The sequence below is a fragment of the Schistocerca nitens genome, chromosome 1 (assembly GCF_023898315.1).
Source record: "Schistocerca nitens isolate TAMUIC-IGC-003100 chromosome 1, iqSchNite1.1, whole genome shotgun sequence".
NCBI lineage: Eukaryota > Metazoa > Arthropoda > Insecta > Orthoptera > Acrididae > Schistocerca > Schistocerca nitens.
The window spans coordinates 116,621,203-116,648,030 of NC_064614.1; the positions used below are offsets into that span (position 1 = coordinate 116,621,203).

The 26,828-nt window shown below is 44.7% G+C and overlaps 1 protein-coding gene across 3 annotated transcripts in view; it reads right to left on the reverse strand.

Moving 5' to 3' along the window:
• The window catches only part of LOC126242219 (short-chain dehydrogenase/reductase family 9C member 7-like), a 189,467-nt gene that overhangs the window by 121,718 nt on the left and 40,921 nt on the right, over positions 1 to 26,828 (reverse strand). For all 3 annotated transcript variants that reach the window (XM_049948072.1, XM_049948070.1, XM_049948071.1), the window contains exon 2: positions 20,604 to 20,767. In XM_049948072.1, coding sequence (XP_049804029.1) covers positions 20,604 to 20,767 — 164 coding nt within the window. The remainder of the gene's footprint in view (positions 1 to 20,603; positions 20,768 to 26,828) is intronic.

Below are 26,828 nucleotides of genomic sequence, written 5' to 3' on the forward strand. Positions count from 1 at the left end.
TTAATTTACACTCCTGGAAATGGAAAAAAGAACACATTGACACCGGTGTGTCAGACCCACCATACTTGCTCCGGACACTGCGAGAGGGCTGTACAAGCAATGATCACACGCACGGCACAGCGGACACACCAGGAACCGCGGTGTTGGCCGTCGAATGGCGCTAGCTGCGCAGCATTTGTGCACCGCCGCCGTCAGTGTCAGCCAGTTTGCCGTGGCATACGGAGCTCCATCGCAGTCTTTAACACTGGTAGCATGCCGCGACAGCGTGGACGTGAACCGTATGTGCAGTTGACGGACTTTGAGCGAGGGCGTATAGTGGGCATGCGGGAGGCCGGGTGGACGTACCGCCGAATTGCTCAACACGTGGGGCGTGAGGTCTCCACAGTACATCGATGTTGTCGCCAGTGGTCGGCGGAAGGTGCACGTGCCCGTCGACCTGAGACCGGACCGCAGCGACGCACGGATGCACGCCAAGACCGTAGGATCCTACGCAGTGCCGTAGGGGACCGCACCGCCACTTCCCAGCAAATTAGGGACACTGTTGCTCCTGGGGTATCGGCGAGGACCATTCGCAACCGTCTCCATGAAGCTGGGCTACGGTCCCGCACACCGTTAGGCCGTCTTCCGCTCACGCCCCAACATCGTGCAGCCCGCCTCCAGTGGTGTCGCGACAGGCGTGAATGGAGGGACGAGTGGAGACGTGTCGTCTTCAGCGATGAGAGTCGCTTCTGCCTTGGTGCCAATGATGGTCGTATGCGTGTTTGGCGCCGTGCAGGTGAGCGCCACAATCAGGACTGCATACGACCGAGGCACACAGGGCCAACACCCGGCATCATGGTGTGGGGAGCGATCTCCTACACTGGTCGTACACCACTGGTGATCGTCGAGGGGGCACTGAATAGTGCACGGTACATCCAAACCGTCATCGAACCCATCGTTCTACCATTCCTAGACCGGCAAGGGAACTTGCTGTTCCAACAGGACAATGCACGTCCGCATGTATCCCGTGCCACCCAACGTGCTCTAGAAGGTGTAAGTCAACTACCCTGGCCAGCAAGATCTCCGGATCTGTCCCCCATTGAGCATGTTTGGGACTGGATGAAGCGTCGTCTCACGCGGTCTGCACGTCCAGCACGAACGCTGGTTCAACTGAGGCGCCAGGTGGAAATGGCATGGCAAGCCGTTCCACAGGACTACATCCAGCATCTCTACGATCGTCTCCATGGGAGAATAGCAGCCTGCATTGCTGCGAAAGGTGGATATACACTGTACTAGTGCCGACATTGTGCATGCTCTGTTGCCTGTGTCTATGTGCCTGTGGTTCTGTCAGTGTGATCATGTGATGTATCTGACCCCAGGAATGTGTCAATAAAGTTTCCCCTTCCTGGGACAATGAATTCACGGTGTTCTTATTTCAATTTCCAGGAGTGTAAATTACTACTGTCACTGAGTTGCTGCTTTGCCTATCCGTGACCGGCGCTAGCAGCGCGTATCGATATATCCCCTCGTAGTATCTTTGCTCGACTGCTAGTACTTCCCGGTCGTTGTCTGTCGTAAGGGAGTTCGGGTCGCGTCGCGAGTTCGGGCTGCCAGTCAGTTGGAATGCTTCTGGAGCGCAGTCCGGACCTGCCTGTCAGGGAGTAGCAATGCGGCACTAGTGCAATCGGGTTGGAGCAGCAGTGAGGTCTTCGTCGACGTGGATCGCCCGACCATTGCCGCCACACGTCACTTTAGCCGGGCCACGGTCTTGGTTTATCGTCGGTCGGTTGTCCTACCGGAAGACGCGTCTTCGCTCGCCGATCGTTAATGAGTCGGCTGTGTGTGTGTGTGTGTGTGTGTGTGTGTGTGTGTGTGTGTGTGTGTATGTGTGTGCATCGACTCCCAGTTTATCTTCATGCGTGCTTAGTTACTGTTGGGTATCGTTCAGGTCTTCGTGCAGTGTTTGTCAGGTTGTGTGTGTAGTTGGCGTTATTTCCACTGACCACTATTTTAGATGTTGTCGGCATTCTGAGGGGAGTCGGTCGGTTACTGCGGACCAGGGAAGTTATCTCCGTTCGGTGCAGTCGGCTGGGTCCGCTGGCGGTCCCTGCACAGTGTCGGAGCGTGTGTGGAGCTGTCCGATCACTTCGAGCTTCGTGGTTCACCGACTCAGGACGTCAAAGCTGAGTAGTAGTTTCAACTACCCAAGCCACGTCCATTCATGTTGTGGTGGTTCACTGTTGGGGACGTTTTCCTGTGAGCAATACCGAGTGTTTCTATTGCTGAAATTTAGCCGCCATGCGGTGCAATTAACTATATTGGTTGACTACAATTTGAGTACAAAAATGGTTCAAATGGCTCTAAGCACTATGGAACTTAACATCTGAGGTCATCAGTCCTCTAGACATAGAACTGCGTAAACCTAACTAACCTAAGGACATCACACACATCCATGCCCGAGGCCGGATTGGAACCTGCGAACATAACAGCCGCGTGGTTACTAACTGAAGCGCCTAGAACCGCTCGACCCCCGTGGCCGGAAATTTGATTACACCAGCGGAATTTTCTGCCTTGTGGCCGTTAGTGTTCTAGTCACCTGCCCTGGCCACTGACGTAAATTCAGGCAGTATTCCTTTTGGGTGAAGTTAACTATATCACTGTATTTCAAATTCAAGTGCACCAGCGGAATTTTATGCCTTGTGGCCGTTAGTGTTCCGGTTACCTGCCCTGGGCACTAACGTAATTTCAGGCAGCGTCCTTTCCTCACCTGTTGTCGCTGTCCAACATGGCGTGTAGTTTTGACAGCTAATATATACTTGATTATGGCTTATCACGTTCGTAACCTTTTCTGTTTGAGTTCTCATGTACTGATTGGTGGCAAGCAAGTCGATGTGTCGGTCGGTCCGTGGCTGTCCCCTGGTTAGGTTCCGACGGATCGAGTGTAGTTGGGCTCACCACCTGTCTCACCTAAGTGAACGACGGCAGACCGACCTCCCTGGAGGCTTATGAGTGCCATTTTCTTTATTGTCCTTCCCACCGGTGTTTAAATGTCTGTTTATAAAGTATCATAGCCAATGATTTAAAGATTCTTGTTTTTACTGGACTTTACGTATTTTTGAATTTTGGAAAATCAATTGTGGGCCTTAAGCTGCTTAAAACCTTATTCTTGAAATTCCCCTTTAAGCAAATACATTGCGGCCTTCTGCCTTAAGAGATTATGGTAATATATTTTAAAATTTGCAAATTTAATTGTGGCCCTCAGCTGCTTGTATTGCACCTTGCATGTGTTTGTTCTATCTACTTTTGCCTTGAGGCTTTCCAGCCTAGCTTTGATACCATATATATTTTAATTATTTTATTTGTTATTTTTACTGCATTTTTATTTGTTGATTTTTAAGATTTCTTGTTTGAAGGCCTTCAGCCGTGAAATAATTGCCTTTTTGAAACACGTAGTTCTAAATGTACGGCTATGTGCCGTTCTGGTATAAAGGCGTTATTAAATTACAATAAATTACAATTTCGAGTGAACCTGACCGACACCTTATTTGGCCCTTTCCACAATCCTAATCATCTGTTCTGCCCTGCGGGTTTAGTGGGCGTCTCAGATCGCTAATGCTGTAGGGAGGGATAATGTTGACCAGTCGAACACCTCTTCATGAAATTGTCCGTGCGAATCATCAACATTTAACTGCTGTCAGGTTCCGTGAGGAGGTCTCGGGATCTCATGCTCGGAAGCGGAAGATATTGCACGTATGGCGTGGCTTCCTCGCTCTCCCGATTTCAAACACGTAGAGCATGTCTGGGATGCACTAGGGAGACGGTCTGCATCACGTCAAAATCCACCAATTACTTTCCAAGGCGTATGAGCAGCTCTGCAGCGAGAATGGAAGTTATTGGCTCAACATGAGTTCGATATCATTTACAGCATGTCCCGTCGTTGTCAGGCCTGTATTGGTCACAGAGCTGGTCACACACGATACGGAACACATTAACCAGTTGTCAGAACGTGCGTACAAATCCGTACAGCTGCGAAAAAAGCGAAGAACATTTTTGTCTACCGTTAAGCATGTTGCAGTTGATTACGTTGTATATTCTTTACATTGTTTTTACTTTACTACCACCTGTTTATTCTGTTTTGTGGCAAAATAAACGCAACTTTGCAAAATTTCTGTTTGTTGCTTTAATTTTGGTACCAGTGTATGTAGGAGGGAGCGTTGTATTGGTTGGCTTTTCCAGAAACGTACGCTCTGGGAATTTTAAGATGCAGTTCCCATTGAGGCGATACGTTACGCGATACGGTACGTAATGTGACTAACGATATGACGCAAAAGCGATCTGAGTTGGTGGAGTACATAGAAAAACAGTTGAAGCGACTTAACTAGTTCACACTGGGATGGCAGCAATACGTCGCCGACATTTATCTGTGTTGTAGCGCCCGCTACGACAGCTTATGCTGGGTGCTCCACGCAACTATGTCGTACGATATGAATTTCGAAGCCGTCAGGTGGGTCTCGAAAAAAGTGTTCTTTACCTAAACGAAGCAAAGCTACATCCTTCTCTTTACTTTTTCCTCATTAAAGCTGTTTCTTTTTTCGTGAAAAATTAGAAACCACGGTTTTCAGATTCGCGTATGCTCTCTGCTGTGCAGTCGTTCTCATTCGATTCTAACGGAGCTGCTCCGTCTTCTTTTTACTATTGGCCATAGTTGTTGCAGTACCTGACAAACTGGTAAACGACATGGCATATTTTGAAAGGTTGCAGTGAAGAATGCACTCGCTGACCAGTTTACATCTGGTGGATTTTAGGACATATATCACTGTCTACGAAATACAGTTAACATGTCGAAATGTTTTTTAATGGTGGAAGGAGAACGATACCTCTTTCCATTTCCAAGAAAATTTGTGAGATAGATTTGAGGGTGCATGACAAGGGTGGCCACTACGTGTGATCGCGAGGCTATTGCCGCTTGTTATGTAGTCTGTGGAGATGCCTCGTTTTTCCTTTTATCGTACGGTGTCGATACCAGATGAAGCTGGAAATATGAAGCTTACTGGAATGAAAAGACACTGGAGAGCCATCAGCTATGATGGTGACTCGATGTTTTTTTTTTTTCAGTCTATGCTCCCTGATTTCAGGAATCTTTGTGACAAGCGAGATCTGAAACCTAAATGTCTGCTACTTCTGAATGAGCAGCTGGACGAACCCAAGGAAGTAGGGAGTTTTCTTACCATCATAGGCTTCTTCTGTTTCTTCAAAAACATTGCCTTCTCATATGCAGTGTTCACCATCCACTACTGATCTCACTTCAAGTCAAGCAACGTTTCTTCCGAGTAGTCCTCAAACTGAACTTTATGCTGCGTTGCGAAATGGAACAGTTGTAGAAATACTATCGCTGATTTCTTAATTTCTAAACATTATTCATACGTGTATAACATGGAATAAAGTACCATTCTAGGTGGTCTTACAAAATATAAACTTGCGAAGTGGAACAGTTGTAGAAATACTATCGCAGATTACTTAATTTCTAAACATTATTCATACGTGTATAACATGGAATAAAGTACCATTCTAGGTGATCTTACAAAATATAAACTTCTAATGGTGAAATTTTTGATGTCATTTATAGACTTTCACCAGATTACCTTATTATAATGATTAGCTTCTCACAAGAGAAACTCTCCATTGCACCCCCTCAGATTTAGCAGCAAGTTGGCCCTTTTGATGGCCCGTCAAACACTGAACACAGATCAAACATGAAAACAGGAAGAAGATGTACTGAACTGTGGAAAAGAGAAGAGAAATAGAAACAATGGACGTTAGAAATTTAATACGTGCAATGTCGAGCGGTAGTAGCGAGAGACTCTGGTCGCAGTCATGCGGTCACGGTGTTGGGCTGCTACGGGGAAGGTCTGGCTTCAAATATCTCTCGTGCCTAACATTTTTTTTCACAAACTTCAGAACTGTCCGTCCGGTCACTGACGTGTCTGTTCGCTGTATTCAAATTTGTGTCTGTATCGTGGCGTAATGTCCGTTTGCAACAGCGACGTGTAACAATGGGACCTACAGACGTACATACCTCCTATTTTTTCTATACAGGTACCACATGTTATGGCTCTTGCCTTCCGTTTTATAAGTTTTGACTCTTGAATTGCACCGTTGTAATTTAGTTTACACTTTGTTCTTTCCATTTGTGGGAGCGGTCTATGCGGCGTCTCGCATGTTCTCACTATTCATCATACGAGGGTGAGTCAAATGAAAACCTTAAATATTTTTTTAAATATTATTTATTGTTCAGAAGTGGTACAAAGCTGTACCACTTTTCAACATAATCTCCCCCCGCTCAATGCAAGTCCTCCAGCGCTTTAGAAAAAAAAATCTTTTGTTAGTCCGCGCAACCACTCATGCACCGGGTGGCGTACCTCTTCATCAGAACATAACTTCTTTCCTCCCATTGCGTTTTTGGATGGTCCAAACATATGGAAATCACTTGGGGCGAGGTTTGGATTGCTCGCTCCCTTCGTTTCCGGTTGGTGGAAGTGAAACCAGGTTTCGTCCCCAGTAACGATTCTTGCAAGGAAGCCAGCACCTTCTCGTTCAAAGCGCCGAAGAAGTTCTTCACAAGCATCAACATGTCGTTCTCTCATTTCAGGAGTCAGCTGCCGTCGCACCACTCTTGCAGACACTTTGTGAAACTGGAGCATATCATGCACAATGTGGTGGGCTGACCCATGGCTAATCAGTGAACATGCTGCAATGTCATTCAGTGTCAGTCGGCGATTTTCCTTCACAATGGCTTCAACTGCTGCAATGTTCTGTGGAGTCACAACTCGTTGTACCTGACTTGGTCAGGAGCATCTTCCACTGACGTCACACCATTTGCGAACTTCCTATTCCATTCGTAGACTTGCAGCTGTGACAAACATGCATCACCGTACTGAACCTTCATTCGTCGATGAATTTCAATAGGTTTCACACCTGCAATATGCAAAAACCGAATAACAGAATTCTGTTCTTCCCTGGTGCAAGTCGCAAGTGGGGCGGCCATCTTCATACAGATACTGCGACGGTATGTGTGCATCTGCACTATGCTGCCACCTACAGGCCATTCTGCACGCTGTTTGTAGCACGCTTACCAACTTACAGGATAACGGCGCTAAATTTCGATTTGTTATTACAAATTTAAGGTTTTCATTTGACTCACCCTCGTAGAATATGAGTCATCTAGTAAGAATATGTTACTGTCGCAAGTAAATGTGATGAGTTGTGAGCGCAGGCGAGATGCTGCATAGGCCTCTCACAGAAATGAAAACAATAAATAAACGGGTGTGAACTTTGTTACAACGGTGGAATTCAAAACTACTAAAACGGAACGCAAGAGCGACAACATGTGGTAACAGTGTAGAAGAAATAGGAGGTATTTACGTCTGGAGGTCCCTTCGTTACACACTGCTGCTGCAAACGGATATTACGCCACGACACAGACACCCAGATTCAAATACAGGGAACAGGCACGTCAATGGCCGGACGGACAGTTTATAATTTAGTGATAAAAAATGTTAAGCAGGAGGGAAATTTGAATCCCGATCTTCCCCTTCCAAGCCTAATACCGTGACCACAGGACCACGACCCGAGTATGGTTTAATGCCACTCGATATTGCACATATTACATTTGTAACCTTCATCTTTTCTATTTTTCTTCTTTTTTCCACAGTTTAGCACACCTTCTTCCTGTTTTCATTTTTGATCTGTGTTCAGTGTTTGACGGGCCATCAAAAGGGCCAACTTACTGCTAAAACTGAGGGGATGCGATGGGGAGTTTCCCGCGTCAGCAACGAAAACAGCAAGTCGAACATTCTTGTCCTGTTTTGTCACAGTAGCTGATAATAGGTCCTTCAAAAGTGAAAACTGTCTGGACTCATTCTGTAAAATTTATGAATTTATATTCGTGTTGAGAGGCCCCACATGAAACACAAAACGAACTATGTTTAGTATTTATAACATTGTACGGGTGCACGCAGTACTTCCTCAGGATTCTTCTAATATATCTGTCTGGCGCCTGCCTTACCTGTGATTAGTTTTATGTGGTTGTTTCACATTAAATCGCTCTGTATACGTACCTTCAGACATTTAATGGATGTGATCGTTCTGGAAACTTGTAGTCATATAATAATGCTTCTTCCTGCATATTTATGCTTAAAATCTTCCATTATTTATATAGTGGGTCAACTGCGAATACCTACCGAGCGAGGTGGCGCTGTGGCTAGCACACTGGACTCACGTTCGGGAGGACGACGGTTCAATCCCGCGTCCGGCCATCCTGATTTAGGTTTTCCGTGATTTCCCTAAATCGCTCCAGGCAAATGCCGGGATGGTTCCTGTGAAAGGGCACGGCCGACTTCCTTCCACGTCCCTCCCTAATCCGATGAGACCGATGACCTCGCTGTCTGGTCTCCTCCCCCCCCCCCCCCCAAAAAAAATGCGAATACCTGCATCAAGCCTCAACGTTTTGCAGGTCTTCCAGCATTTTACCACATTTTTCTACATTATGATTTTTCTGTATACAATAGCATCATCCGCAAAAAGCCTCATGGAACTTCGAAGTTTTGCTCTAGGTTGTTTACATATGTTGTGAGAAGTACCGTTCATGTACACCTATAGTTATTTTTTCGTTTTAAGATTTCTCTCCGCTGAGAATGATACGTTGTGTTTTATTTGTTACGAAATCATTCATACAATCACACAGCTGGTCTAATATTCTGTACGATCATATTTTGTTCATTAGACAGCAGCGTGGAACTATATCAAACGCCTCCTCGAAGTCAAGTCACACGGCGTCAACCTAGACGCCGTTATCTGCAACTTTCTGTACCTTACGGAGGAACAGAGCGAGCTGGATTTCACATGATATTTGTTTGAAAAAGTACATGTTGATTCCTGGTGAGGAGACTTTCGGTTTTCACCGAGCGAGGTGGCCCAGTGGTCAGCACAATGGACTCACATTCGGGATGACGACGGTTCAAACCCTCTCTGGCCATCCTGATTTAGGTTTTGCGTGATTTACCTAAGTCGCTTCAGACAAATTCCGGGATGGTTCCTTTGAAAGTGTACAGCCGATTTCCTTCCCCATCCTTCCATAATCCGATGGGATCGATGACCTCGCTGTTTGTTCCCCTTCCCCGAGACAACGAACCGCTTTCCAGAAATGTCATTTTAATATTCCCGCCAGTGGATATCGAGTAGGATGCAAGTGAGTTGGCGTGGATGTCACGAAGGAATATAACAGAACGCTGGTATGGAGGGCACATGCGAAGTGTGGCACGTGCAAAGCCGCTGATCCAGGCGTTGTTTACCTGTCAGGGGCGATAGTGCTGATCCATCAGTTCTTACATTGATTTCAACTCCTTCGGACCTTGCTTTGGCCTCGTGCCGTGCTCTGTTTCTGCATGCTAGTGTGACTCGTTCGCACTGAATGCTTTCCTTTTTACCTCCGCACTCGTCTCCATGCGGAATCCGCACTATTTGCCCCCCGTCGATTGGTTCACACCTCAATTTACGAGTTCCCTCTTGCGGGTTTCAAGCCATGTCGGCTCAATTAGTTACCTTTTATGTCGATAGTGACGGTTCGCAGCGTTGTCACTCCTTGTGCAGATATAAAAGTCGTGAGGTGAACGTTCTTACGCGTGTGACGCTTTTTTTTATAGTGGACCCGGAATTTTCAATGGTGGCAGGAGTAGCAATAAAAGATGCAGATGCAGGAACTAACCAAGCAGTTCTCACACTGCTCTGATGGGCAGGCACCGGCGGACAAGCATACCTTCCCCCCCCCCCCCCCCCCCCCCCCCCCGTCCTTCCCGATGCGCTTTTCACCGACTTCCGACTTCAATGACTCTATGCAAACGCGTGAGAATTACCTGTGCCAGTTTTTGCTGCACTAATGGGCAAGGCGTATCGTCAGTCAAGCTGATAAGGCTGCCTTGTTAATGTTCAGCAGTGTAGGATTATACGAAATCATGCAGAATTTGAAGCCCTCTACCAACGGCGAGAAACTTAACTTCGTAAGTTGCTCAAGCAGTATTTTAGTGATCAGACCCATTTGGTGGCAGCACGGTTACAAATTAACCAGCACCACAGGTGTCTTGGGAAGTCGCATGCGCCTGGATCACCTACCTGCGAGGTCTCTTGTGCTAGTGTCGGTTTGAGTGTTCCCATTGTACCACCTCGTATTCGCATCCGCCAATTAAGGACATGTTCGTCTGGCTAACACCCGACCCAGATGTTCGAACTAGGTCACTGACCATGCCCGACTCCTCTTCAGCAGTGTTGCTTGAGCCGTGGCGCCATATTTTACTTCGGTTGGGTCTTGTCTGACGCCACTGGCTCGAGTTTGCTATTGATATACTATTTATTCAGTAAGTATCTTTGGTCGAAGTCGGAGGAAGGGTTGGCTTTGTGGTGTCTCGGAGTGGGAAGACAGTAGGTCTGAGACAGTGGAGTTGCACTGTTAGAGCAGAGTTGTTTGTGGCATCGGGTTCCTATGTGACATCTGAGTTGGGCTGTTTGAGCCAAGTTGGTCTCCGAAAGCCACATCCGTCCAACACAGGAAATTGGCTGTTGGACGAGTGGTGTGTGGGGCGTGTCGGTCAGTTGGTGAGGTCTGCCTTCGTCGCTTCAGCCAGCTAGTGCGGGCCCCCAGCTGTGCAAAGGGGCAACTTTGTGGCCGTCCGATAGTTGGTTAGTGACACCGCAATTCATTGGGTTGTATGGACTGCCGCTTCACGTTGCTCGCAGCCTGGTTCATCTGTTTCACCCTGGACCGATCTACCAGATACACCATCCGACTGTTTGTTTAATAATTACCATCTCAAGGCACCTCTTCCATCCATTCAGCGCCGGCACCTTACACAAGATGAGTATTAAGTGTGACTTCGTTTGACTACAGTAGTCTGAAAAGAGTAACCTTGTAGGCATATTTCTCCAAACTGTGGCCTTAAGATGTAAGCTGCAAATTTCACCTGAACTTTTACGTGGTTGGCCCTCTTCTTTTTATTGTTCTTAAAAGCATGTTATATTTATTTTAAAATGCGGCCTCAAGATTCAAATTCTAATATTAATTTCTTTGATTTTAAGTTAAATTTTAACTTATCAATAAATTGTCATTTGCATGAAATAATAACCAAATGATTTCTGGGCCGGTCCTTCCCGCTTTCCTTAACTCTAGATTGTCCACTTCAGCCAAGATTTTCGAATCACTTGGACGTAAGGCAGCAACAAGAGACGAACTTTCCGAGAATTGAAAGGTGGCGAAGTGGAGTGTGGGTACTTCACCCGCGTCGGGCTCGGTGGGCTCACATCAATCGAAGTGCCGTAATCCCCGCTCGAGATGTTTTTCAGGTCCTCTGTGTCTCTCCGCTTCTACTTCCGGAGCTCGTGGTGTAGTTGCTAGCGTTGCAGCCTTTGGATCACGGGGTCCCGGGTTCGATTCTCGGCGAGGTTGGGGATTTTCTATGCCCAGGGACTGGGTGTTTCTGTTGTCCTCGTCATTTCATCATCCTCATCATTCGTGACGTGGCTAGATTGGACTGTGAAAAAATTGAACTGTTTACGGGTGCTGATGACCGCGCAGTTGAGTGCCCCACAAATGAAACATCACATGACATCTCCGCTTCTACACCTGTTTCTGCCCATTGGGTAATCAGGCGGTCCTGCCCCAATTCTGATCTGGTGCATGTTCAACAAGACTGCCCGCTTGTGGAGGCCTTGTGTTCGGTACGCCACAGAATAGGCCATTTGGCAATAGTTTGTGACGGTCAGCAAGCCAAAGGATGGTTTTTGGAGGCTCCAGTATTTTGACGTCATAAGTGTTATCTAAATTTTGTCGCCCTCAGCTACATTCGCTTCGTCATGCGCGACAAGATCAAGGCCGAGTTAAGGCATTGGCAGGGTCTCTGTGTCGTTTTTTTCCTATTTCATCGGCAATGGGTCACCTCTTTGGGGGTAGTTCGGAAACCAGATTTTAAACAGACGGTCAACACGCAATGTGTTATAGATTCGTATCCAGTTCTGTGGCCGGAGAAGTTATTTGGGGCCAGTATTTTTCAGGCATCGACTTGCGGCATGCATACCTGCAGACGCCAATGGACGCAGCTTCTCGGAATTTCTTGGTGCTCAGTACCACCTTTCCTTTAATACTTTCATTATGGATCTTCGTCTGTGTCAGAATATTTATCAATGATACTTGGAGCAGTTGATTCTTGAGATTTCCTGTTGCGGAAACTACCTCACTGACATCTGGGTAATTGGCGCTACATGAGACGAGCATTTACGACATCTGGAGGTGGCCTTTCAAAGGTGCATTTTTAGGACATGTGCACAGCGATGATGATCTCGTCCCTACGAACGAGCACAGCACAGACATTGTCAACTTACTGGCGCCCAAGAATCTGAATGAGCTTCTTTTTGGACGAGATTTCTTATGCAGCCCTCTTAACTTCACCGAAAGGCCATCATGTTCGTCTGGTTTGATCACAGTCAATAGGTCTTACAGTCCATCAAGCAGTGTTTGTGGTTGACCTCCTGTTTGGCTTTCTTTACGCTGGTTGGACCGCCAATGTATCCCAGTATAGTACTGGTGCAATTTTGTTCCATTGGAACTGGGCAGCCCACTGCTTATGTATCAAAGATTGTTTCTGTAGTGCAACGTAACTACTTGCATTTTCAGTGTTAAAGTATTTGACATTAACTTGTGAGGAGCAAAGTTCTTACTCATCACTGAACACAATACTCATCACTGACCACAAGCCCTTGGTCTCCTTTGTCAGCTCTCACTCTAAGACACTGGAACAGATTACTAACTGGTTGTGCAAATGGGCTTCCTCCTCTCTAATCATAGTTCATTACCGGTCTACAACCCAGCCTGTAAATTCAGACGCACTGTGGCAGCTGCTGGCTGCTCTCAGTCCAGAGTTCTATCGACAGAAGGTTCTAATATTTGCTTTGGGCGATGCCTTGCTGGGTTTTCCTCTGATGGCATGGGAGGTTGCTGCCGCCATGGCCAATGAACCACTTTTCTGCATAATCTTTTCAGCAGTCCAGACAGGAGGTCCCAGGTGCATCCCTCCCTATGCACCTTCAGTGTGACGACCATGTTTTCGGCTGAAAGATCAGCTCAACTGAGTCCAGGCGTCTTCATGATTGACACAGAAGAGCAAAATTGTCGTCTCTCCAGTCTCACATCCTGCATGTGCTTCGGCATTGCATCGTGCCTACTAGCTGCTAATTATCACAGTACTGGTCTCCTTCAGCGGCCTGTACACAGAAGAAGGCTGCACAACTAAGTCAGATTTCCCATTGGCCAGTTCTGGAGCACACTTGGAACTGGGTACACGTCGACTTTGCAGGCCCCTTTTCGGGTGGCATTTGGCTGCTGGTGACAAGTGTAAGCAAATTTCTGTGCATGCACAATGGTATCCAGCATCTGACTACCACCGTTGGAGTGATTCGCGCAAATCATCACTGAATGTGCCTGTAAATAGGTACACAAAGAAAGGTAGGAAGATATTTCTGCTTAGAAAAAGCGATAAGAAACAGATTTCAGATTACCGTAGTGGTAGACAGTAAAAATTCATCTTAAGTGCTGACAATTTTGAAAATCAATGGACAGATTTAAAGAGTATTGTACAATATGCTATAAACAGATATCAGCTGAGCAAAGGTATGATGGATGAGAAATGCCCAAATCGTTCAAAGTTTCAGCCGCTGACTGACCCATCATTCAAATACAACATTGCAGCTGTGACTCCGGTTTCTAGGGTTCTGAGACCCACAACTACCGTTTTAGGCAAGCGTTCCTACACACAGTTATTGAAACTTTCTTCAGGATGTTTCCTTCAGTTTAGAAATCGAGTTGAACTTATGAGGCCTTAAGTCAGGGGGTTTCAGTAGGTGGTATAGCACTTAGCAGCCCCATCAGTCAACCAAATCAGTAACAGCTTGCACTGTACATGCTTGAGCATTGTCCTGCAAAATGATGGTCAGGTCCTGCAGAAAGTGTCATCACTTCTGTCTCTATGCTGTTCATTTTTGGAACACAACCTACGACCAGCTTAGAGACAGAAGTGATGACACTTTCTGCAGGATCTGTCAATCATTTTGCAGGACAATGCTCAAGCATGTACAGTGCAAGCTGTTACTGATTTGGTTGACTGATGGGGCTGCTAAGTGCTATACCACCTTCTGCACTCCCCTGACTTAAGCCCTAATAAGTTCAACTCGATTTCTAAACTGAAGGAAACCCTTCATGGCATTCGCTTCAGAACTGCAACAAATTCGTCGGGCAATAGACAGCGCCGCTCGAACTATCAACACAACTGGCACTGCTAAGAGCATCCTACGACTTCCACATCACTGGCAACGGGCTATAAACAATGGTGGTGACTGCTTTGAAGGTCAGTAAAACTTTGAAACACGTATCTATTTTGTACGAGCTGTAAATAAATAGTTGCCACTACTAAAGTTCCAACGAAATTACTCAAAAAGTGGTTCAAATGGCTCTGAGCACTATGGGACTCAACTGCTGTGGTCATAAGTCCCCTAGAACTTAGAACTACTTAAACCTAACTAACCTAAGGACAGCACACAACACCCAGCCATCACGAGGCAGAGAAAATCCCTGACCCCGCCGGGAATCGAACCCGGGAACCCGGGCGTGGGAAGCGAGAACGCTACCGCACGGAAATTAGTCAAGCAGAGAGGTGTAGCAAAGGCTATTCACGTGCGCTTAGCCAGCTTAGAACAGTTTGCGGACAGCGCCAGCATCGAAATGCTGGAATCAAAATTAAGTCGACTGACTCGGATTCAGACTAATTTTGAGTCGTCTCAAACACGGCTGGAAACTGAAGACGAATCAGCAGATCATAGAAAAGACAGGGCAGAATTGGAGGATTCGTGGGACTTAGTTGAAACCACTGTCAAGGGTTCAATGAAGAGGTACACCCAGCTTTCGAAGCCTTTGGACTTGAATCTGTCAGGCAGTGTCAGCTCTTTGAAACTACCCGCTATTAACTTGCCAAATTTTGAAGGCGACTACCTTAAGAGGTCATCTTACAGGGATACATTTTTGAGTCACATTATGAATAACAGTTCAGTTGATGACGTTCAAAAACTTCATTACCTTAATTCGTCTTTGCGAGGTGAAGCATATACCTGCCACAGCAGGAAACATATCGATAGCCTGGGGACTTATTACGCAGAGGTATAATAACCCAAAAATAATTGCAGCCAGACATGCTAAGCCTTTGTTGGCCTTATCTACGGTCGGCCATGGCGCAACGAGCGATTATAGGCAACTAATTAATCACGTATGTAGCCATCTGAAGGCCTTAGAAGCTCTCAAACCTGATGTTCCACTTCATGAAGTTATTCTTTCCGAAAAAATTCTGGAGTGGGAGGTAAAGATGTCTGGGTCGACATTCACCACATTAAATCAACTGACAGATTTTTTGGAAACAAAATGTCAGGCCCTTGACCTGACCAGGTTCAGGGATAACACCTCAAAGGATCCCCAAGGAAATGCCAATAATTCAAATCAAATGAGACATGTGAAACGGGCTCATCTGGTTAGTGCTGATGCTGAGGGGTCATGTAATTTTTGTAGTGAACCTCATGCTATCACCAAATGTAAGGGGTTTCAATCACTAAATGTCGGTGAGTGGCGGGCATGTGTGACAAAAAATAAGCTTTGTTTTTTTGTGCAACCGCTCTGGTCATTTCTCGACTAAATGCAAGATTTCTCCTTGTAAGACCTGTAAGGGAAGGCACAACATACTTCTCCACAAGCCTGCTGATCCGAGGAATGAGCAGAATAGTGAATCAGCCCATCAAGCTACGGATGGGAAAACAAACATCCATTGTAATGTTTTGTTGGCAACAGCTGTTGTCGACATTAAGGATAGCATGGGTAGACAGCAGGTTTGCAGAGTTCTGCTAGATAGTGCGAGTCAGCTATCCTATATATCTAAGGGCGTGGCAGAGAAATAAAAACTGAAACGAAGTAAACATTCGTTTCCTGTGAAAGGCATAAACAATGCCTTTGCAGCCTCAGTGTCTTATACCTGTAATGTTGAACTGTAGTCTATGCTCAGCGACTTTCATGTTAGAACCACTTGGGCTATCGTAGACAATATCACCAGTGATCTACCAATGAGCAAGATAGACACAAGGTCCTGGAATATCCCATGTAATCTTCCACTCACTGATCCAGAATTCAACAAGGCTGTCACAGTAGATTTAATTATTGGTGCTGAGGTTTTCTTTAATGTTATTTGTAAGGAAAGGCTGAAGTCACCCTTCACTGACCGAAACAAAATTTGGCTGGATTTTGTCCAGTAGGATGCCTTCAGCCGCATGCAATATGCCTCGTTCTACAGTGAACTCGTGCTTTGTTAGAGGTGACAATTTAGATGCCAAACTGCAAAGGTTTTGGGAGTTAAAGGAACTGTCTACTGGATGTGTGTGATGTCCTTAGGTTAGTTAGGTTTAAGTAGTTCTAAGTTCTAGGGGACTGATGACCTCAGATGTTAAGTCCCATAGTGCTCAGAGCCATTTTTTTGAACTGTCTACGAAAACGATGAGTAAGCAGGATGAAATATGTGAGGCTCACTTTCAGCGCCACATGGCATGATGAGATGAAGAAGGGAGATTTGTGGTTCGGTTGCCAGTGAAACCTGACTGTAAACCCTTAGGTGAATCACGACAACAAACCTCTCGGAGTTTGGCGCATGTTGAGAGGAGATTTAAAAGGCAATCGAATCTGCAGAAGGAATATGCTGCATTCATGCATGAATATGTTCAACTGGGACACATGGAGGTCTCTAATTCTCAAGGTATTCTTGGTCCAAAGTGTTACCTTCCACATCATGCTGTCTTCAAGGAATGCAACTCCACTACTAAGTTGAGGGCAGTATTTGATGGCTCTGCTGCCACTTCTAATGGAGTATCTCTCAATGATATTTTGTTGGTGGACCCACTGTCCAGCCGGATTTATTTTCCATTATTATAAAATTTCGCTCCTTTAATGTGGCTCTGTTAACTGACATAGCAAAAATATATCGCCAAGTGTCTCTCCATCCTGATGATAGGAACTTACAGAGAATTCTGTGGCGGTAATCATCATCTGAACCGATGCAAGAATATAAACTGTGTACACTCACTTATGGAACCACTCCTGCTGCCTTTCTTGCTACCAGATATCTTCGACAGTTGGCTTTGGAAAATCAAAACAGGTTTCCAATGGAATCGCAAGTGTTCATGTCTAGCTTTTATGTGGATGACTTCTTAGGTGGATCAGCTACAGAAACTGAAGCTCAGTAACTTCAAACCCAGCTGACTGAACTACTTGCTTCTGGGGGGTTTCCACTGAGGAAATGGTGTTCAAATAGTAACAAGGTCATGGAAAAAATTCCTATGCAGGGCAGAGAAACGTCTTTTCCTTGTTACTGGCGAACAAGCCACAAAAACGTTAGGGACATTATGGCACCCAGGCTCTGACGCATTCCAGTGCCACGTGCAGCTGAAGAGTCATCAGTTCTCAAAGGTTACCATGTGCAATGTCCTGTTTACAACAGCATCAATCTATGACCCACTGGGGCTTTTAGGTCGAGCAGTCTTAAGATGTAAATTGTTCTTGCAGAGCTTGTGGCAACTAAGCCTTGTTTGGGCTGAAATTCTTCCATCCAACCTCACTGATGAATGGAATGCTGTTCATGTGCAACTGCCTTCCCTAAATGGTATTTCGATTAACAGGAAGATCATTGCTTGTCCCCAGTATGTTAAATTAGAAATTCATGGTTTTTGTGATGCTTCACAGTTGGCGTATGGTGCATGTGTCTACGTCAGATGTCTTCTTGCCAATAACAGTATGTTGGTCTCATTGGCTGCAGCCAAATCTCCGGTTGCCCCTGTAAAACTCAGTCTCTTCCACGAATGGAATTATGTGGTGCTCTGCTTCTTGCTCAACTCATTCACAAGGTGGCCAATGCATTAGATATTATGGATAGTGGCGACATTCATTTGTGGATGGTCTCCACAATAGTTCTCTGTTGGCTGCCTCTTGTTGCCAACAGAGTCTCTGAATTCCAGGAACTGAGTTCAGTTGCCAACTGGAGACATGTCAAATCAGGGGATAATCCTGCTGACCACTTATCACGTGGTACTAATCAAGCTGCTTTGAGTTCACTTGTTCAGTGGTGGTCTTGCCCGTCATGGCTATCCACTTGCGACTTTGACTGCAACACCTGTACTCCAATTAGTGTAGAAGATGGACCTGACAGAAGGTGCATACATGTATCCTTCGTGTCAGTCATTAAACGTGATGAACTGCTGTGTAAATATTCATCATTCAAGAAAGCTTACAGAGTTTTGGCCTATGCACTGAGGTTTGCTAATAACACTAGGCTTCAGCAATCAGACAGGATAACTGGGCCAATCACTCCACAGGAATGCCAAAACGCTATCAAAAGGGCCTTTGGCACAGCTCAACATAGTGAATATGGTAATGAGATCGCTTTGTTGGAGGCCAGTTCCCCTATTCCACATGATAGCAAATTAAGGGATTTGCATCCATTTGTTGATGCCGAAGGTATTTTATGAGTGGGATGGAGATTAATGAACGCTGATATACCATATGATGAGCGCCATCCTATTGTCATACTGCCTAAGCATCATTTGACAAAAATTCTCATAATTTGTGAACATCAAAATCTGTTGCATCTGTTGCACACTGGGTCACACCTTTTGATGGCTATGTTGCGTAGGAGGTTTTGGATCCCCAATGGGCATAACACAATCAAAGGAGTTATCAGGAAATGTTTAAAATGCTTTAGGCTGAAGTCCAAGACAGCAGTTCAACTGATGGTCAGCTACCAGCAGCTAGAGTTAACCAGTCTCATCCATTCCAGCACTGTAGAGTAGATTATGCAGGCCCTATTGCTGTAAAGAATGGTGGAAGACGGGGTAAGGTTACCACCAAGGCTTATATTGCTCTATTCATTTGCATGGCAACCAAGGTCATCCACTTAGAACTAGTTAGTGACTTGGTAACAAGTTCATTTTTGGCCACCTTCATGAGATTCTTTGCAAGAAGAGGGAAACCTTCTCACATGTACAGTGAAATGGCACCACATTTGTAGGTGCAGCAATGAGCTTAAACATTATTTTCTCTAATGATGCTACTGTGGTGAATTTTTCGACCTCAGAGGGAAAGTTGGAGGTTCACTCCACCTCATGCCCCTCACTTTGGTGGACTCTGGAAGGCAGGAATCAAATGCATGAAGTCACATCTCAAAAGTGTCATCGACAATGTGGTACTGACATTTGAAGAACCGACCACTGTTTTAATTCAGATAGAAGCATGCTTGTATTCAAGGCCATTGTGTCTTCTCTCTGAAGACCTCGATTCGCCTGCCACTCTCACTCCTGGTCATTTCCTAATTGGCCAGCCCCTGTGTGCTCATCCTGAACCCTCTGTCCTTGACGTTCCTGCCAACAGGTTGCACAGATGGCAACTTGTACAGCGGTTGCATCAGTCCTTTTGGAAGAGGTGGTGCACACAGCAACGTAGGAAATGGGCATCGGAAGGAGCATGGCAATCCCAGATCGGCGATCATGTGCTGGTCAAGGAGGATAACTTGCCTCCCTTGGTGTGGAGGCTGAGTGTCATTGACCAGCTGTTCCCTGGTCCTGATAAGTGTGTGCTTGTGGTGAGAGTGAGAACTGCTAATGGGCATATTAAGAGGCCTATAGCAAAACTGTGTCCCCTGCCTAAGCACTGAATCAGTTAAGGGTTCCCTGAGATCTGTGTAATGGTACACGATACAGGCCCACTAGCAAATACATAAGATCAGCTTGAGAAGCTGTGGATGTTTCCTTGTGGAATGACTGCTGTTAGTACTGATTTCCATGCAGTATGATATTAATACTTTGTTGTTTTGTGTCCTACATGTTAGTACCCATCGTGTTTCACATACAGTGTGACAGTGGTGTTTGGTGGAGTGGGAATCCCAAATGTTTTATGTGCATTGATATTGTGTCTAGTTATATCTTTATTGGTTTCATTGTTTTGGTTTTGTTGTTTGTTAAAATTATGGTTACTTGTAAAATGAGAAAACTCGTTTTAGAGTGGGAGTATGTTTGGACTCTGCAACTCACTCCAAGTGCCATCTAGTGGCAGCTTCCAAACTGGGCAGGTCAGGCTGTCCAGTATAGTCTGCTCCCTGTTGGGAGATCTTGCAACCTACATGCAGAATTGGATCTCCCAGGTACTTTGTGTGCACAGGTAAGATTAGCCGCCACTGTAACAGCCGGGCAGGTAGCTTCGAGACCGTGTAGCGGATGGGCGTGCATGTTTCCCTGGTAAGCCAGGAGCCGCAGTTGGAACACTGTCTGTGCATGTTGTAAAGTTTATTCTAATAAACACTTATACCATATAATTTGTTCTGTCCAATTATTGTGAGTGGAAATAAGGGAAGGTCAGTGAGTCCTCTTGCATTATACACTCAAACTCCAATGTATCACCACGGGAGGAAGAGCCTGTGCATACAGAGCTGTAAGCTGTTTGTGAGGTGACTCACCCGTGATGAGCACGACCCGCTGGTGCAGGCGGTCGACCAGACGCAGAGGGTGGAAGAGGTCGAGGGCGATGGTGAGTAGCCAGGCGGCCAGCCCCAGCAGCGCGATGGCGCCCACCAGCTGGCAAGACCACGACCAGCACCACCATGCCAACCCGCACGCCTCGCTGCAACATGTGACGGTGTCAGGCAGCCTCCTGTTTGGCTTGCAGGCCTACATTCAGTATTCAGACAACCTCAAATGGGGTTTGTTGACTGTGCCCTTCTCACCCCCACTACACTTCTTACGAAACTCTTCCCAGTGTCTCTTCCTATGTCGTGATACACTGCTAGCCACTGAAACTCCAACATCACAAAGGACAGCAAGGAATAAAATTTTATTTACTGTGTCTGTGCAATAAGATCTGCTTGCTGTTTCTTTTATTTGGCATTAACTTGAGCCTCCACTAGTATTATACACTGCCAGAAAAAAATGCACCCTCTGAAGGACAAGGTCATTTTATTGATAATTGATGTGCAGGTAGTTCATCATTGTAGAAGAAGATGATAACAAATTCAGACCAAATGAAACACATATGTCACAGTAAAGGTTGCCCGAACAGTCTCATCAATGCATAGTGCATCTCCCCTCCCAACATCACCCCTCTACCCTCTGGCGGCAAAGTATGTGTGTATTCTCACATACAAATGACCAATAAGATGCCGAATGGCATCCCATGACTATCTCAAGCATCGTGCACCTTTTGTTGCAGTTCAACAATGGTTCTTCCAGGCTGTTGGATCGAGTAACCACTCACTTCATCACATGTTATACGTGTTTGATTGATGAGACATGTGGTGCTCATGTCGGCCAGGCCAAATGTTTTACCCCATGAAGAGAGCGCTGTATCATAGCAGCTGTATGTGGGCAGGTGTTGTCATGCTGTATAGGCACATTACATTCCTGTCGAAGAAATGGCAGCAGTACGTGGATAACAACCTGTTCAATGTTGCAAACACTGTTTCACACACCCTCAAAAACACCAAATGAGACCACTGGTTGTAGGTGATGATGGCCCCCACCCCATGAATTTCAGGATGGGTGGTGGGACCTTTGTATCACGGGCAAATGCAATTCAGACTGTGCCATTCACCACATCTATACTGTACACTGTATGTCTATCACTCACAGACAAGACCTACTCAAATCACTGAAGAAGAGGGACTGCACTTTCCAGTCAACTCTATCACAAAATCGGAGTAGTCTCGCTTGGTGGTGTCATGGTGTCAGTGGTAGCCTGGCTGGAGGATAGTTAGTTAGTTAGTTTCATGTTCTGTCGATCATTTTGCATGATATATCGTAACGAGGTGGAATGAGTCATTTTACATTCATATAGCAAATTTATGTATATATTGAGTACATGCTGAACATTAATAAGTTTATTTTACTTTATTTTTTTAAATGTAGAGGTGTGAATTTGTAATCCTTACCCACAACCTTCTACACATTAAAATAACAGAAATTCTTCTAAAAATATAAGGAGATTTCGAGGAGAAACTTCTTCAGCTTTTTTTTTTTTTTTCAAATTATGCTTCACTATCTGTCAGATACTTTGTATCATCGGCTAACTGACAAAAATTTTTTGTTGCAACATTGGGCACCCTTTTTTGTGTGAAGGATAACCTTAATGTGGAGTACTGAATGTCTGTTTCCTTCCAGTGTCTTAATTATGTACATAATTGTTCCTTTTGCACTGTAATGGATTATTTACAACATACTTCATGGGAAATATACTGTGAAGCAGTAGCCAGAATGCCTAAGTCCTTAAACAGATGTCTACAACATGATTGTGGGTGAATACCATGTATTATTCTTACAGCACTTTTTTGAGCAATGAAGACTTTCATTCTTAAAGATGAGTTACCCCAGAACTTTATTCCATATGAGATCGTTGAATGAAATTATACAAAATATGTCAACCTACTGATTTGTCTCTCCCCAAGGTTTGCTATGATTCTAAGTACAAATGTGGCTGTACTTAGTTGTTTTAGAAGTTCGAAAATGCGCTTTATCCCGTTACACCTCTCATGAGTATGTACAACTAAGAATTCTGAAGTTTCGACATTACTTATTTCCTCACCATGTGTTAGACATACCATTGCTGTAGCATCCCTAGATGTGCATAACTGAACATGTTGTCTCTTTTTAAAATTAAGAGTCAGACCATTCGCAGAAAACCAGTCAATGATACTTTTAAGAAAATTGTTTACCATTTCTTCCGCTACTGCATATAGGCTAGGATTGATTGTTATAGTAGTATCATCTGCAAAAAGAACCAATACCGCTTGTTGTATATTAGATGGAAGATCATTTACGGATATGAGGAACAATATTGAGCCTTGGGGAACCCCAGGTACGAGTTCTCCCCAGTCAGAATTACGTCCCCAGACAATACTGGTTGAATTACTAAGTACAAATTTCTGTATTCTTTTGGTTAGGTATGACATTATCCATTGGTTGGCTATTCCGTAAATTCCATAAAATTTTAACTTTTTAAGAGAACACTGTGATTCACACAGTTAATTGCAGGTAGCAGAAAATACCAGCCAGCGCCATTTTATTATTTAATGCTTCTAAAATCTCGTGAGTGAAATTATAAATGGCAGTCTCAGTGGAGTAACTCTTCTGAAACCCAAACTGTGATTTTATGAGGCCATTAGTGTTGCTAATGTGAGAAACTATTCTAGAGTAGACCATCTTCTCAAATATTTTGGAAAATTATGTGAGCAGTGCAGCAGGCCTGTAGTTATTGACATCTCTCTTATTACTTTTCTTGAAGAGATGTTTAACAACGGTATTTTTCAGTCTCTGTGGAAAAATGCCTTGAGTTAGTGATGCATTACATATTTAAGATGAGACCTGGCTTGTTGTATGGGACTAAATCTATAGTGCACTATTGGAAACACAATCAAAACCAAATGAGCATTTATTTTTGTGAGAATGTGCAATTTTCTTAATTTCAAAAGAAGTTGGTGATACATTCGTATGATTGAATTTTATGAGAGTTACCTTTTCATCATACTGATGTGATTCTTATCTTGAACTTTTCGTCCTTATGCTGTCTACCCTATATTTAAGAAATGATTTTTAAATATATTTGCTACCTGTGATTCATCATTTATAGTATTTCCATTCGCTTCAAGAGCAACGTTATCTTGTTCTGAGGCTGGTTGTCCTATGTTTCGTTTCAAGTGTTCCATATAGCCTTAAGTCTGTTGTCGAAACTACTGATTTCTTGCATTGTGTGCATGTTCCTTGATTTTTTAATAAATTCTCTTAGTAATTTTGAGTAGTTTGTGTAGTAGTGCAGGATTTCTACTTGTTCTCGCCAGTGGATATATTTCCGTTTTCCAAGATACTTTAATTCTTCTAGTAATATACGTTTTTTGTTACATCTCTATTTAATGTCCTTTTTCAAATAACGATCTGAATTCATCATTTCATCCCACGTCATTTCTTGTAAACTATCCTTAAAAACTTTTGTCCTGCAGCCTTTAATTATTGTAACTGATTTCCACAGAGTAATATCCATACTGTAAGGCAATATGTTATTTATCCTAACTAAATCTGCATCATGATCAGCGAGAGCATGTGCTACTGGGTGAGCAGTTGCTGTATTGCTTCGAATTTCACCAAGGAAAACATTATCAATTAGATTCCTACTGTCTGTATCCACCAGTGTTGGAAAGGTAATTACTGAGATAAAATTATAAGATGCAATTAAGGTTTCCAGATCACTCTTCGTATCAGAATCCTTTAGCAAATCTACACTGTAGTCACCACAGACTATTAACTGCTTGCTGCTGCCTGACAGATAGCATATTATGGAATCCAGATTAATCATAAAACGCTCAAAATTTCCCAGTGGGGATCTGTATGCAGGTACAATTAAAAGTGAACTATTTTTCAGTATCTGTTCACAAGTGCAGACATGTATGTGCTGATCACTAGAAAATCTACTGGTCTCAACGTTCCTGAACTTGTGTTCTGTCTCAATATATGTAACAACTCCTGCTTTTCCGATATTAGTTCTACACGAGTAAGCTGCTAAAGTGTAATCTTGTATACCTAACTTATGCAACCTTGTGTGGTTATATGGTGCTCACATAGGAAAATGATGTGTATCTTTTCAGTGCTTTCTAAATTTCCCAAACAGACAAGAAGCTCTTCTACCTTACTACTCAGTTCTCTAATATTTTAATTAAATAAGGTAATGTTACTTTTTTGTAGGGCTCTTCTGTTATTTTCAGGGGACTGATGACCTCAGAAGTCTCATAGTGCTTATAACCATTTTGTTATTTTCACTTCTTTGGAAATAGGGTGTCTGAATCCTGATTCTAACCCAAAAAGGTGCGTCTCTGACACCAGTAAACACAGGGATCTTGCTCTGTGTGATGGTGGCCCTCCTGTATACTGTCTGCAATAAGCTCAACCAACCTATCATTCTCTCCCCTGTTCATGTGTAGGCTGTATCTAGTATACCGCCATCTCCCATCTGTAGCAACAGACGCTGCACTCGTACGAGATTTCGTTCCATTCGTCAGCTGCCTGCTCAACTCAGTGTTCGTGCGGTTCACTGCAGTGTTAGCCCAGCACTGGTCGTGACACCGCAGGACCTCCACAAGACACAAGACTCACAGTTGTGTGTGTGGTTTCTTCTCCTGTTTCATCCAGGTCATCCCTAATGCTTCCAACATTGTTCTTACCCAGGCTTTTCCCTGCTTCTCCGATTACAACAATCTGATCCTGTCTCCCAAGCCCTTCACACAAATTCCATATGTCCTCAGTCACCTGGCTTGGCTACACAATACTTGTGACCTGGTATCCTGTTCCTAATTTGTTCTGTACCACCTGGCCTGCTCTCTTCTAATGGCTACTGCCTAGCAGCAAGACTGTTTTCTTCCTATTCTCCTTTGTTACAGACCTACACTGAGTTTCTTTGGTAGAAGTCTGCTGCACTCTACTGTGACCTACAGTTGGATGAGGCTCTTTCACTCCTACTTCAGGTCAAACTTATTCGATACTTATAGATCAAACACGTGATCTTAGTCCTGCTGCTAGCAGGTGGTTCCCAGTGATAACTGATGACACAACAGGTGTAACATGTGTCCGGATTTCGTCCCTGGATGATGTTCGGTGGGTCACCACTGCTCGCATAATACGTCGATCTTGATATGCACTTGTACTTCGTGACGTACGGAACCAGGCCTGCCGGCCGCTGTGGCCGAGCGGTTCTAGGCGCTTCAGTCTGGAACCGCGCGACCGCTACGGTCGCAGGTTCGAAACCTGCCTCGGGTATAGATGTGTGTGATGTCCTTAGGTTAGTTAGGTTTAACTAGTTCTAAGGGACTGATGACCTCAGATGTTAAGTCCCATAGTGCTCAGAGCGATTTGAACCATTTGAAGAACCTGGCCTATCAGTCCGTGAATGTTCCACAGACCACTGCTGTAAGCAGCGACGCACCACCAGTACAGTGATGCTTAAGCTTCCAAGACGGCGCTGCATTGTTTTTGCACAGAGTGAAGATGACAACGCTGTTGCCCAGAGCGAAGGTTGCAACACTGACTCACTGAGGCAGCAATCCTCTGCAGTCGATCACGGCATCCATCTCATGTTGTCTGTGAACAGATTAAACATGTAAGATTATTTAAAGTGTTTCTTTGTTCTTTGTGAAGATAAAATATCAGCTTCAACATACATACGAAGTCGTGGATCTGTATTCTGGACGACAAAATAGGCAGCAAGATACATCCACTAGAGCTACGGATTGGGGAGTTAACACTGCCGGAAAAAATGCGTCACCCTCAACGACTGTGTTCAATGGCACCAGGGCATAGTATGTGCATGTGGAGGGTTGTAGTGTTAGTGATCATTTGTCACGGTCATCGGCACAGGCCCAATATGTGCTGCAATCTTTCAATACGCCCATCCTGCTTCCTGCAGACCCATAATACGGCGCCATTGAAATGGGAGTACTTTCTCGTCTATGGGGCATGGTTGTCCCCCGTAATCAATGTTCCAAAGATTGCTCATCTCTAAACTCAGCACAGTTACTGGCTGCAGAGTCAAAACAGAGGGTACACAGACAGTCCTCCTGAGTGGAATCCAGTCGCTGATACTATACACTGGTGCCAATGAACGCAGTTATTGAGGGTGATCCATTTTTCTCTGGCAGTGTTAAGTCCGA